Source organism: Tachysurus fulvidraco, chromosome 25, assembly GCF_022655615.1.
Source record: "Tachysurus fulvidraco isolate hzauxx_2018 chromosome 25, HZAU_PFXX_2.0, whole genome shotgun sequence".
Taxonomy (NCBI): domain Eukaryota; kingdom Metazoa; phylum Chordata; class Actinopteri; order Siluriformes; family Bagridae; genus Tachysurus; species Tachysurus fulvidraco.
Window position 1 is genome coordinate 14,184,615 of NC_062542.1, and position 13,324 is coordinate 14,197,938.

A 13,324-nucleotide genomic window follows, 5' to 3' on the forward strand; every position below is an offset into this window, starting at 1 on the left:
CTGCAAAGCTATACGCTAAGAAAGGGGTTATGTGTAAGCCTGACACATCAAGGATCTCAGAGGTGTCAGTGTGCAAACATCAACAACATATCGTACTAATCTCTTTAATCAGCACATCTGGATTAGTTCCCTGATTATCATCCTGTAGTGTTGCATTTGGGAATAGAGTTGTGTACTGTGGCCTATTTTTTATTTATTTTTTACTCACAAATGCTATATAAAGTTCTCCTCATAGAAACCTCCACCTAATCAACTTGGAGTTATTGCAGAATGCACTTGATCTTATTCGCTCCACTGTTGAAGCTACAGTTCTGTAGTTCTTACGATTTAGAATTTCTATAAAGACGGAATCGAAGACGAAGTCGAAGTTTATACCCATCAAAAAAAATTTCCATCTAAAAACTTGTATGTAAAATATAGCTAACAAGCTAACGAGCTACGACCGTAGAGCAAGAACCAGCTCTAGAGGCTGGACCTATATATAAGTCCTAGAGATCAAAAATGAGAACGAGAATATCTCCAAAACGAATTTTTTTCTTTCAGTTATAATAGTGTTTTTGTGAAATGGCTATTTTACTATTAGCAACGTCATCAATGATCATTTGAAGACTTCAGCAGGAGGGAATTGATGTTGGGTCTGTGGTGAACTCTCTGACCAAATGGCTCTGACCTGTGAGTTGCTCAGGAGCTACTTAATTCCACTTGACTATAAACTGTTGTAGAATGGACATTATTTACATTGACATTATTTCCTGACCAGTGTCACCCCAATGACTCTGAGGACTCCCTCCTGAGTCTGGTTCCTCTCAATGTTTCTTCCTCATATCATCTCAGGGAGCTTTTCCTTGCCACCGTCACCTCCGGATTTCTCATTCCGGATAAATGTTAGAAATACATAATAACTTACTTTTAAACTTTAACCTTAATTTTTTTTTCTTTTGTTTCTGTACTTCTGTAAAGCTGCTTTGAGACAATGTGAGTTGTTAACAGCTCTAGACAAATAAGTTGAATCGAATCGGAATGTAATGTAATGTAACCTGTCTGTTGTGTGTGTGTGTGTGTGGGTGTAGCTGTACTCTGAGTGTGACTCTGGAGCAGGCCATCATTCTGGCGCGCAATCACGGCCTGCCACCGCGCTGCATCATGCAGGCCACCGACGTCATGAGGAAGCAGGTACGTATCTCAGAGCTGTAACCGAAAACATTCACACTCTTCCTTCCTCTAGCTTGTAGGACTGCAGTGCAGAAAAGTGTAAGCCTGTAATCAATCTATCTGCTAGATAAAGCTTTGTGATGCTATTTTTAATTTGCTGACCCAATTAGTTTGGTGCGCATTGCCTTTGTGGAAACTCACCCTTGTTTACGTAATTGGGGATTTACTTCATCAAAGCCTAATCGATACGGTACAACAGACTTAGTACTGGGATTGAATTTTCATATAAGTAAGTTCAAATTGTGCGTGTGTGTGTGTGTGTGTGTGTGTGTGTTTTTCTCAACCTCTGTTTTTATGATTCTCGTGTAAACGGCTGGTCCCAGGCTGTGACATAGATGATGGATCATTTGGAATAAAATCGGATCATTTTATCAAACAGACTAAAGATCTAAGAGAGAGACAGTGTGTTTGTGTACGACATCAGTAACACTGATGTTTGTGTATGGAGTGTGTGAGGAGAGCTGAGGTGGAGCCATGAGGTCAAACAGACAAACACAGCGGCACAGAGCCAAAACGGCAAGGACACAGTGAGACGTCTGTCCTTCAGACATGGCATCACTGTCAAACAGAGGACTCTAGGTGCTCTGTGGTTAGGCGAAGATAATCCAGCCCTCAGATAGAATGAGTGACAGTTGATCCTGTAGGGTAAAGCGCATTGCTGCCCAGATCGACATAAAAGAAAACAGAAAGAATATTCATTCAGTAGACAGATAGATTTGGGAAACGGACAGATCAGATGGATGGATTTAGATGGATGAGTAGACAGATAGGTATGCAGGCAGAAAAACAAACAGATAGATAGATTTAAGGACAGAAAAACAACAGTATGGGCAGACAGACAGACAAAGGGATGGGTGAGTAAACATACATATATACAGACAGACAGCATGCAGGCAGGTAGATGAATGGGCAAGTGGACAGACGAACAGATGGATGGAAAGGCAGGAAGACAGAAACAACAGACAGATGACAAATAGATTGACGAGCACAGGAAGTTGGCCAATGCACTGACCAACACTCAGGCAGACAAACAAAACGAATGACGAGCAGACAGAAAGATGGACACACAAATCAAGTCAAGTCATTTCGACCATATATAAATGACGCAGTTCATAGTGCAATGAAACAACGGACAAAATGTCTAACCCTAACCTTAACCCTAACCCTAACCTTAACCCTAACCCTAACCCTAACCCTAGCTGGGTACAGTGATCTAACCTGACCTAACAGCCCCAAAATAACAAAGGCATTCCTGTCACGTATCAGACACTTGTTACGTTTTGCAAGCTGATGAATGCTAGACAGTAAGACGGCAGGATTGCTGAGTCGTCTGTAGGTCGCTCGTGTATCCTGGACGGATATTTAATACAGCGTTCAGTGGACCAGGTTCCCCTGAGAGACAAAGATGTGCTCCAGTTTCCTCCCCAGACTTTAATTAAGACATTATCATAAATTCAAAGAGCTGTCACTTGCGGATCAAATATTCAGATATTTATTAGATCCATTGTTCCAAGGCTCACACTGGGGTTGTTAGAGAGGTTAGACTTCTCCAAAACATCGATCCACAGTCAAAAAAAAAATATAACACCGGCTGGTTGTTCTGTTCACATCACGTTTTATAACGTTCGGTGTTCTGCTCTAGCAAACAACTAACGTACGTAGTTTCGGGTAAAAGTGCCAAATGTAGTTATGCCTACGGTGGTATTTCTAAACTTATCCTTGCTGCTGAGTCTTCACCTGTGCTCCACCCCCCACTCCTAACCATCCTACTACACACAGACTATTTATAGAAACTGCTAATGTCAGTAAAACCTCGAAGATTTATGTTTTTATCTGCGTCAGAATGCAGGTGATGCCGCTCGCCTATCTGACATGATGGAGCTCCACCTGCAGTGAAAATGATGCCTATTAAAACACCACTGACTGATTCATATAGCCACGAGCACAGCAGATGCTATCATTTACAGCTATAACTAAGTCCAACGGACAAATCTGACGAGGTCGGCGCTTGTGATAAATGGGACTCCTGTGTCATGAGTTCAGGTGCTCAACAGCAACAGATCCATTTTTTCTCCTTCCCGGTGGTTCTCGTTTCAATTGGAGTGATTTGTAAGTTAAAAGATGAGAGCTTAACCCTCAACCCTGCCCGAAAACCAGTTCCAGATGTCTTTTAACCTTTAAAGGAGCTGTATGATCGGTAGTCAGCTATGAGACTAATCTACGATAACAACTTCTGAGTTTTCCCGGACGACCGAGACCTAATCTGGCTCACCATTAGGTAAGGAATAAAACACTTTAGTGTGCACTGAGAATTTATGTGGCCACAAGTTCCAGAGTGTCTGATTCCCCTTATATAAAGACACAGCCCTTCGTAAATAAGACTCACACTGGAGACTCACACTTATACAAAGTAGTCTTAGTGGTTAGCATGTTTTCTTCACACCTCCTGGGTTGAGGGTTTGATTCGTCGATTGCTCTGCCAGGGGCTTCCTCCGGGTTCTCTGCTTTCCTCCCTCCAGTCCAAAGACAGGTGTTCTAGTGTGATTAGAGTATCAAAATTGTCTGTAGTGTGAATGAGTTTGTGTGTATGTGATTGTGCCTTGCAGTTGGCACCCTGTCTAGTGTGACCCCTGCTTTGTGCCCCGAGCCCACTGGTATACTGTAGGCTTCAGGTTTCCTGCAACCCAGTGTAGGATAAACACTACAGCAAATGGACGGGTGTCTATTCTAACTTTTTTCTCCATGCCGTTCAAGACCCTAGGTCTGACGTGTAATGATTTAGACCTACATGTTGCACAGCAATAAATCAGAGGCTATTAGCTTCCATTATTTGCTACCTACATTAACCTCGTAACTCTGGTGCAACGCCCTGTTTTTTCTGATTGATTACTTTTTAAAGTAAGAGAATGGAAAAACAAATATCGTCCACATTTTGCCTCCCGCTTTGGGGGTGTTTACTTGTTGCCTTGTTTGTTTGCTGTTCAGCCTCTGTCAGTCCTCATTTAAAAGCAACTCGGTTTCAGGCGTCTGTGTTGATTCCTAATAATTGGCTTTCTGTTTATCAGGGGGCCAGAGTGCAGAACTCAGCCAAGAACCTGGGAGTCAGAGACCGCACCCCGTCCTCGGTGCCAAGGTAACCAAAACCAGGCTGCTTTCTCACACACACACACACACACACACACACACACACACACACACACACACACACACACACACACACACACACAGATTCGACTCCCGATCGTGGTTTTCTCCTCAGACCTGAGAATTATAAATTAGCTGTAATGAAGTCTTTAAAACATTGGCGCAAAATATACTTTAATTTTGAAAAAAAGTGTTGTTTGGATTTGTTCTCCTTTTCACAGACAGTATATCATTTTGACATGAGCTCCATATGACAGTAATTTGCTTTTAGTATTGATGTACGAGCAGCTGGAAGTTGTTACTATAATAAACGGCTTCACGTGTACATGGTCTGACTCGTAACCAGGAGAGTGAACTATTTAGACATCGCAACAGTGTGAGTCTTTAAAGTTCTCCTGAGCCTTTCGACCACTTGAAGGAGTGCTGTCATGAAAAAATAATCCACAACAAAGCAGATTTATTCTAACTAACTCCGATGTATATCGTCATACATTATAAAACGCAGTACAGGACTCTAAACACCCCCCCCCCCCCCCCCCCCAGCCAACCACCACTACACTAGCCAGAGTCTCAGAAGAGCCTCACTTCATTAGGGCAAGGTGGTGGTGAGATTCTGCTCCATGTTGACACAATTGCATCAGAATGCAGTTTCTGCATAACCACCTTCTACAAATTCGTCCTTTCTATATCCTATCTAGTCTGCGTCCCAAGTCCTGTAAAGGATTCAGATCTGGTGCTTGTGGAATACAATTAAATCACTGACATATTCATGGAAGCAGTTTGTGATGACTTGGTGCTTGGTGATCATGCTGGAGGCAGCTGTACTGTACTATGAGGTCCAGACTAGGATTCATGTGACCAGCAACACTACTGCTACTACTATTACTGCTACTATATCGAGCGTGGCAGGCACTAAATTACAGGGGTTTCGTTACCGCGACGTAAAAAGTGGGCGTGTTTCCGGAGGTCTTGGAAAAACGCCTTCTTTCAAAAAAACCAGCATAGTACGAAGGACAAAACAGTCATACAGGTTGATTTATTATAGAAAACAAATAAACAACCAAAAACTACGGTTAGGGTTAGGGTTAGGGTTAGATTATCAAATAGGCCACGCCTACCTGATGATGCAATATCTGTTACGCTGTACTGAAATCCCTGGAAATAAGTGCCTGCCTATCAAGCGTAGCTCTGTGGCATTTCAAACAATTCCTGATTGATGTTACCCCTTGTATGTTGTGCGTATGTTTGTTACTCAGCCGGTGTTGGTGGGTCTGGGGGACACGCTGCATTTTTAGGTTTTTAATTCAACTCAATCAAAAATTTGATGTTAAAATACTCTACAGATGTTTACTTACTTCATCCCAATTACAAGCAATATAAGCAGCATATATGGTTAATATTTGCCCTTTACCTTTATTACATTTTTTTTTAATAAAATGTAATAAAAAAAGAAAATCAAATTTAATCAAGTTTGAGTGGGGAAAAAAATCAACAAATTTAAAAGGAAGCAAAGTTTTTCAAAACTATTGATGTTTATGAACATGGGTCCCACAAACCCGAACATCATACAAGGGTTAATATGGGCCTAATTGTCCCTACACCATTACATCACCATCAACATCAGCTTTTGTTTCTTTTGTCTGATTATATCAGGAGTAGAACCTGTTATTATCACTCTATTATCACAATGTCGCAACGTTACGCATCCGGAGATGCTTTTGTCCTCACCACAGTTGAAAAGCGTGTGTATTTGAGCTACCACAGTTTACTGTCAGCTTGTTCTAGATGGGCCGTTCTCCTCTGACCCCTTACAGCGTTTCCTCCCACAGAGCTGGGTGTTATTTTTGTTTTTTCGCACCATTCTGTGAGACTGTTGTGTGTGAAAATCCCTGGCGATTCTCTAGCAGTTTCTGAAAATCTCACGGTCACTGAAGTCACACACTTTTTTCTAATTAAGATGTTTGATGTGATTATTTGAAGCTCTTCACATGCAAGTTTTTTTTTAAACTGTTTGAGTAATTGCATGAATAATCAGATGATGTTCTAATCTTAAATTTTTGTAGGTTTTTATATTAATTGTAAAATCTATGCACCATCTTTGTTTTTTTTTTCTTTTTCACTTATAAGCTGTAATCTCTCTTCTTGTTTTTCTTTTAGACTATACAAGTTGTGCCAGCCTCCACCCCCTGATGGTGACCCCTGAATCCTGTACCTACACAGCCATGTTGGATCCCAAGCAGCCATAATCCAGCCTCTCCCACAAATGCACGCATGCACACACACACACTCTCACACACACACACACACACACACACACACACACACACACACACACACACACACACACACACACACACGTCCTGAGGGTTGCGTCTGAAAGTCCACCCACTCTCACTCTCCAAGGGATCCAACACATTCGTGCCTCTCTCCACCGCACCGGGGTTATCAGAGCTTTTTAAAACCCACGTTGTTGTGGTTACAGGCTCCATCTTATTCCAGACAGAAGATCAAAACACGTGGGATGCTTTTGTCTTCAGGCTGCTGTCTGAATCAATGACATGTCAATCAAACCAGACACCTCAAACCATGTGTTACAGAAATGATATCTGAAATGAGACAAAGTCTCTGTAGCACTCACAGAACGCTTTGACTTTCGGTGTGTTACGCTTTGAAATGAACTCGAGGAAGACGGATAAAAAAAGGCTATAGTATGTACTGATGTGTATTCTCTGTTTTCTAGAAGCAAGTAGACATTTACATGCTCAAGATTAAACTCTTAAGATATAACTCGATGTGAGAGCTGAAATATCCGCTCTCACATCATTTCAAATATGAAGTATGAATATCAGTGTTACTATTATGTAGTGTATACAAATCCTTATATATTTTGTACTCAGGAGTAATTCTATATGTTATAATATCTCAGCGCTGGTTAGTATCATGCAGCAAAAGGAGTTTTTTTTTTTACTATGCAAATGAACAAAAGAGAAAAGTCTAACAGCTGTTTCTGTGCCTGCAAAATCTATTGTGGTAAATAAAAACAAGACTTAATAGTCAAAATGTTTAATTACTGCGAGTTGTTTGTCCATATGGTGTCTTGTCAGTTCTGAAGAGAAATATTAAATGAAACCGATAATATTTTTATTCAACACAACTTGTATAAGAAGTACAATGATCATGTACACATTTATACGATATCATATCCTGCTGAACGTCCTATTTTTTTGTAAACAACAAAATCCTACTACATTCTAGAGCATTAAACAGTGCATTATTTAACAGTATTTAATATTTTCTGTTCAAGCAGTGCTCTGACTAATTCTGACCTATGTAGGAAATTCACCGAAGGGGAAAGTTGCAGCTACTGTAGGGAATTGTAGGAAGCAATCACATGATTTGTTGTGATGTTATTCTAGCCTAACGATATGTCCATAACAAAAGGCACAGGAGATTTCACAGGTTCCGACTTTTTGTAAGGTAGATCCCAGAGAACTCAAACCAAAATCACTTTAAATTTTAAAATCTACAGCTGTAAATGAGCTTCAAATTAAACTTGTAATTTAACTATTTTTGCTCTGATGTTTCACACTTTTTTTTTATCACTAAAGCTAATGACAAAGCTAACAGAAGTCAGTGAAGAAATTTCAGCAACCTTCATGGCAAAGTGTGTATTTGCCAAACGCTTACAATTTGCTACAAATAGTGTATACTTAAAGCCATAGCAAATATCGAAGCCTGTCAAGTTGCTATACAAACTTTTTTCTCGTTTATACAATTGAGCATTAAGGGCTTTGCTCGGGGGCTCAGAAGTGACAGCTTTGTGGACCTGAGATTTTGAGATAATCAGCTCAGTCTTTAAAGCCTTCGGTTGTGCTTGATTGGGCTTGAATTAATCAGCTTCATTAAATATGTCGTAAATTTATATAAAGTATTCCGTTAATTAGCAAAGATGTTTCAGGAAACTGTTGTTTTTAACAGCGAGGTTATACTTTTGTTATCGTCACAACCCTCCATTATTATGTTTATAATGTATCTAAATTCAACAATGTGTAAAATCTGTTTTTATTTAAAGGGTTTCTATGGGAAGTCGATATTATCGACAAAGTTTTACAAATTCACAAATTCAAGATGCGATAAGCCCCGCCTCCTTCCAATTGTTATTGGCTGTCGCGCTTGACCAATCAGGGTTGTTTTAGCGCCGAGGAGCGGTTCAGTAGGTAAAAGTCGCGCGCGCTGCGTCTCGTCCGGCTGCACAGAGGAAAGCAGCGCTGTTCACCTGGAGGTCCTGAAAGGGTCTCAGACAAACCCAGTGATCACACTTTACTCCAGGACCTGCAGCTTCAGCACAAATCCTTTGCCGAAGACGTTGTTTTATTTATTATAATATTTCTTCTTCTTTTTTTTTTCGAAAGCACATTTCATTTCTCTGCTGAGGATGCGCGCGCGCGAGTCCTTCAGCACACCTCCTCATCCTCATCCTCCTCCTTCTTCTCCTCTTTCTCCTCCACGCCTTGTGTTAATGTAGTGTAAATGTAGGGTGATGTATAAGGAGCGTTTTCTATGGCGTCTCAGCAACAGTCCCGGATCCAGTCTTACCTGGAGAGGAATAAAATCGGACCCCTGTTTGAGGTGAGCAGCTTTATCTACAACATCACACCCAGAATGAAACATATCATACAGCATCATGCTGGTCAGGTATGTGCATGCTACGGCTAAAAAAGTGAGCAGATCACAGACTAAATGTTTCTCATTATTAACTCACACATGGGACGGAAAGTCCTGCGATGGAGCTCTACATCAGATTACATCAGAATGATAGAATGGGATGAACCTTAATCTCCAATTGTGTTTTTAAAAAGTGATTCTGTGTTTAATATGGGATTGTATGTGGAATATAACATGTGAAAGTGCATTTCACCAGGTTATTCCTCGTTGTTTTCCAGCAGACACATAGAAATGTATAAATAAATATATAAATAAATAAATAAATAAAGCTAAACATTTTTATTAATAGTGTAATTTAAAAAAAAATCACATTCCCTACACGTGAAAAGCATCTCAAAAGAAATAAATCGTGGAGAAAGTAAAAATAAATAAGACATTAAACTGCAAATTAAAGGATTATGTTTCACAAAATGCATGTGAGAAATAAAAATAATAATCTCATGTTAATAAAATAAATCCATATACTTCCTATGTGAAAAATAAATATACATTTTAACGTAAATAAAATTAATCGAATACTATGACATAAATAGGACATAAAAATTAGACAGATAAACATATAAAATTAAAAGATATAGCAAAATAATATAATAAGTAAGATTATAATAAATAAAATAATACGTGACATTAAAATAATTGAGTCACAGGGAAAAAAACAAATAATAATAATAATAATAATAATAATAATAATAATAATAATAATAATAATAATAGATATAAATACAAGAAGAATAAAATAATTAAGAAATTAAGAAAATACAAAAGGCACCACATCTGAATAGTCCACAAATGAAATATGTTTAATTTAAGATGACAAAAAAAATGTTGTGTGGAAAATATATGAAGTGTTAAAATGTCCCCTTCAGCAGCACTGCTGGATTTTGAGTTATTGTAGTCTTGTGATAGCTCCTATAAAAGCCATGCCTAAGAGGTTTGGTGATAAAGTGGCACTCATTGCAAATAATATGGGATAATTATTTGGGTTTGGATAGAAGTTAATTAGACAGTACACATGATTAAAGGTGAAGACATTAAAGTGATTAGTGTCTGCGTGTCCTTTGCGTTATCACCATCTGCACAGGGAAACTCAGGGCGAGTCCTGTGATTATAACTCCTGAGAGTTTGAATGATCCTCAGCAGAATTTACGTTTTCACGTCACTTTGCTGCTCCTGCACTACTTTAGCCTGCTCTGCACATCTGGCACGGTCCCAGCGGTGTCCACGCGTCATAAAGTGCTGATGCATCAGCTCTGCCGGAGCAGAGATTCGATGCACACGGATGGAATATGAAAGAGCAATGAGGCTGAAAGCAGAGCCATGTTCATGGTGGTGCTGATGATGTAGCACCATGGACAGCACCAAAAGACTGTTTAAAGAAACAGTATGGTGGTTTGTTTTCAGCTGGATCAGACCTTCTAATGGCAACATCTGTATCTTATCTATGACTAGCACTTACTACGGAGTAATGAAAAAACGTGTGTTGTTCGTTATTTAAAAGGTGGAGATAGCAAGCATAGAAAACATAGCTTTGATGATGGCGATGTTGGTGATTTAGGGTTGATTAGTAATCCGACAATTTCAACTTTCAACAATTTCAAGTAGCTAATTTTATTTCAAGATTGATATCAAGAATGTTTTGTTTTCCAGGATGTTCCAGAACTTTATATGTAGCTACAGTATAAACAGACAAAAAAAAAGTACATCACTGTTTTGTAATTAATGTTTGTAATTATATAAGGGGAATAAAACACCTCGCATCATCCAGTTGCTGATTAGTTTACACTTTTATTTCATTTATTCCTTCCTTTATTACACTTTTATTTTTGTTTATTTCAAACTCGTTGTAGATGCTTTAATTCTTTTTACTGTGGAAATACACTTCATAAAAAAGAATGATCTCGTTAAACTGAAAGGTGGTCACATGATTGTAATATACTGAATATGCAATATACTAAAGTTGGATGTAAACATACTGCACTCTACTATGAGGAAAAGTATGTCAAATGCTGCTGAAGTAAACAATATATGGAAAAAGTTTTGTATTTTTGGAACTCGAGTGCCGTTAATAAATTTGGAGTTGGTTCTATGGAAATTGTCGTACGATGTAGAGCGTTTTATCTGCCGTTGCATCCCACTGATGCCGAGGGCTGTAAGGTCTGAGCTGATGATCTTGGGAATGTGAATGGTTACGTTAAATATGTGGTAGCTTAGTGGTTATTGATGTTCAATCAGAATGCTGTGAACTTGAGTACCAGGTCAACCAAGCTACCACTGCTGGGCCCCTAAGCATGGCCCTTTACCCTCAGTTGTTCAAGTACATAAATTATATAAAAAGAAGTTGCTCTGTATAAGGGCATCTCCCAAATGCTGCAAATGTAAGTCACACATATTGAGTGATATTATCCAGTGAAATGTTAAAGGAAGACATTTTTCATTTTTTTTTATTAATCAATTAATTAATTAAATCTATTTAGCGATCTATTTAGCACCATGTCTACCCTTTGCAGTTGGTGATATTGTGTATAAAAGTTATTGTTGCAATACTGACATTTTTTTTAGAGTGTATAAATGAAAAGCTGTAGAAATCCTGTGGGGATTAAGGTCTTTAGTCAAGTACAAGCACTTCAAAAAAATCATTTAATGCTGTCAGTCAAACGTTTTTGCACACACTGAGGTCCTTTTATATTTTTATTCCAGACACAGAAGAATTAATACCAGAATTTCTTATAATTTTCTATTTTTAATTCCTGACTTAAGGTCTGTTTTGCCTGGAGCTTGCCGTAGCGCATCTCACCTGATTCTGCCTGATTTTGTTTGGTCGTTATCAGTGTTGCTCAACTGTCTGATAATTTAGGTTTATATTTAAATACATAAATGACATCAATAATTAATACATACATTGTATAAAAGTCAATGAAGAGGACTTTCCATCGGAGGAGACATAAATTGCGCCTAAAATGCAAAATAATCGGATGTGTAAGATGAGGTGCTGTTTTATACACTGCTGAATATTTTAGGTGTAGCCTGTTGTTCAGGCAACACTAACTACACCAAGTCAAATAAATAGTGGACTAATCAATTGGAGGGAGTTTGACATTGAATGTAAAGTGTTTTACTGTTAACTGTTAGCCAGAAGCTGTTGTACTTCAGGAAACGGATGTGTTGGATATGGGGAAAATACTTCGAGAGCACCATAAGGACAGATATGATCTGTTTGGCCTTGTTATTAGTTTCTGGGAAGCATGAAGGATGATATGTGTGCTTATTAGTGTTTATACACTACGTCACCAGCTCATATGCTGCATCACTATGAAATTATAAAATTAAATATGTCTAAAACCAAAGATTCAAGAATTGTGTAACCAGGAGCTTTTGATAGGTAGAAGCCTTTATTTTGTTACATTACATGTATATTACAGCACAGTGAAATTCTTTCTTTACATATCCCAACTTTGGAGGTTGGGGTCAGAGCACAGGGTCAGCTATGATACAGCACCACCGGAGCAGAGAGGGCTAAGGGTATTGCTCAAGGGCACAACAGTGGCAGCTTGGCCCATGATTTTTCAATCAACAACCCAGAGCCTTAACCGCTTGAGCCACCACTGCCCAGAATAAGTGCAAATGAGCTTCTGTGTAATTTCTGAATTCATTATAGATTTAGCATAAAATCCTTCCTGCCAAAGCCATTAAATGTTCTATGACAGAGACCTGAGCATGAGACCAACTGCTGCAGCAGCAGTTTAAGGCCACCACCATGGTGTCGGTGTGGTACCAGCAGTCTAGAAGTAGAAGTAGGGTATGAGGATGGAAAAAAAGTGATCACTGGGTGAGAGAAAGAGAGAGAGAGAGAGAGAGAGAGAGAGAGAGAGAGAGAGAGAGAGAGAGAGAGAGAATATTAGGTATGATTGAGATCATGTAATGGTTAAGGACAATGTCCATTGTATGCAGAATGCAGGCAGGAACTCCAGGGAGACTAAAAGGGAGAGCCAGATGGTGACCAGCCATGAGGGCTTCCTGGGCCATAAAGCCTTAGAGACAATGAATCTAAGAGACTCAAACCTTGGTCCAGCATGACAATAAAGAGAAGGTCTATGAAGACACGGTGTGTTCAGGTTGGAGTGGAAGAACTCGAGTGTCCTACACAGAGCCCTGACTCTGACTCAACCCCACTGAAACCTGACTGCACTCCAGACCTCAGCATTGCACTGCAGACAATCAGCGCTCGTCCTCACTGATGCGCTTG

At 39.3% G+C, this 13,324-nt stretch overlaps 2 protein-coding genes across 3 annotated transcripts in view; both read left to right on the top strand.

The window, feature by feature from the left end:
• The window catches only part of prex2 (phosphatidylinositol-3,4,5-trisphosphate-dependent Rac exchange factor 2), a 106,537-nt gene extending 99,110 nt beyond the window's left edge, over window positions 1-7,427 (top strand). The window contains exons 38-40 of the mRNA XM_027174633.2: window positions 1,071-1,173; window positions 4,278-4,345; window positions 6,514-7,427. Of these exons, the coding sequence (XP_027030434.2) occupies window positions 1,071-1,173; window positions 4,278-4,345; window positions 6,514-6,559 (217 nt within the window). The 3' untranslated portion in view covers window positions 6,560-7,427. The remainder of the gene's footprint in view (window positions 1-1,070; window positions 1,174-4,277; window positions 4,346-6,513) is intronic.
• A 1,195-nt stretch (window positions 7,428-8,622) lies between these two features.
• The window catches only part of c25h8orf34 (chromosome 25 C8orf34 homolog), a 76,742-nt gene continuing 72,040 nt past the window's right edge, over window positions 8,623-13,324 (top strand). For both annotated transcript variants that reach the window (XM_027170446.2, XM_027170453.2), the window contains exon 1: window positions 8,623-8,985. In XM_027170446.2, the coding sequence (XP_027026247.1) occupies window positions 8,917-8,985 (69 nt within the window). In that variant the 5' untranslated portion in view covers window positions 8,623-8,916. The remainder of the gene's footprint in view (window positions 8,986-13,324) is intronic.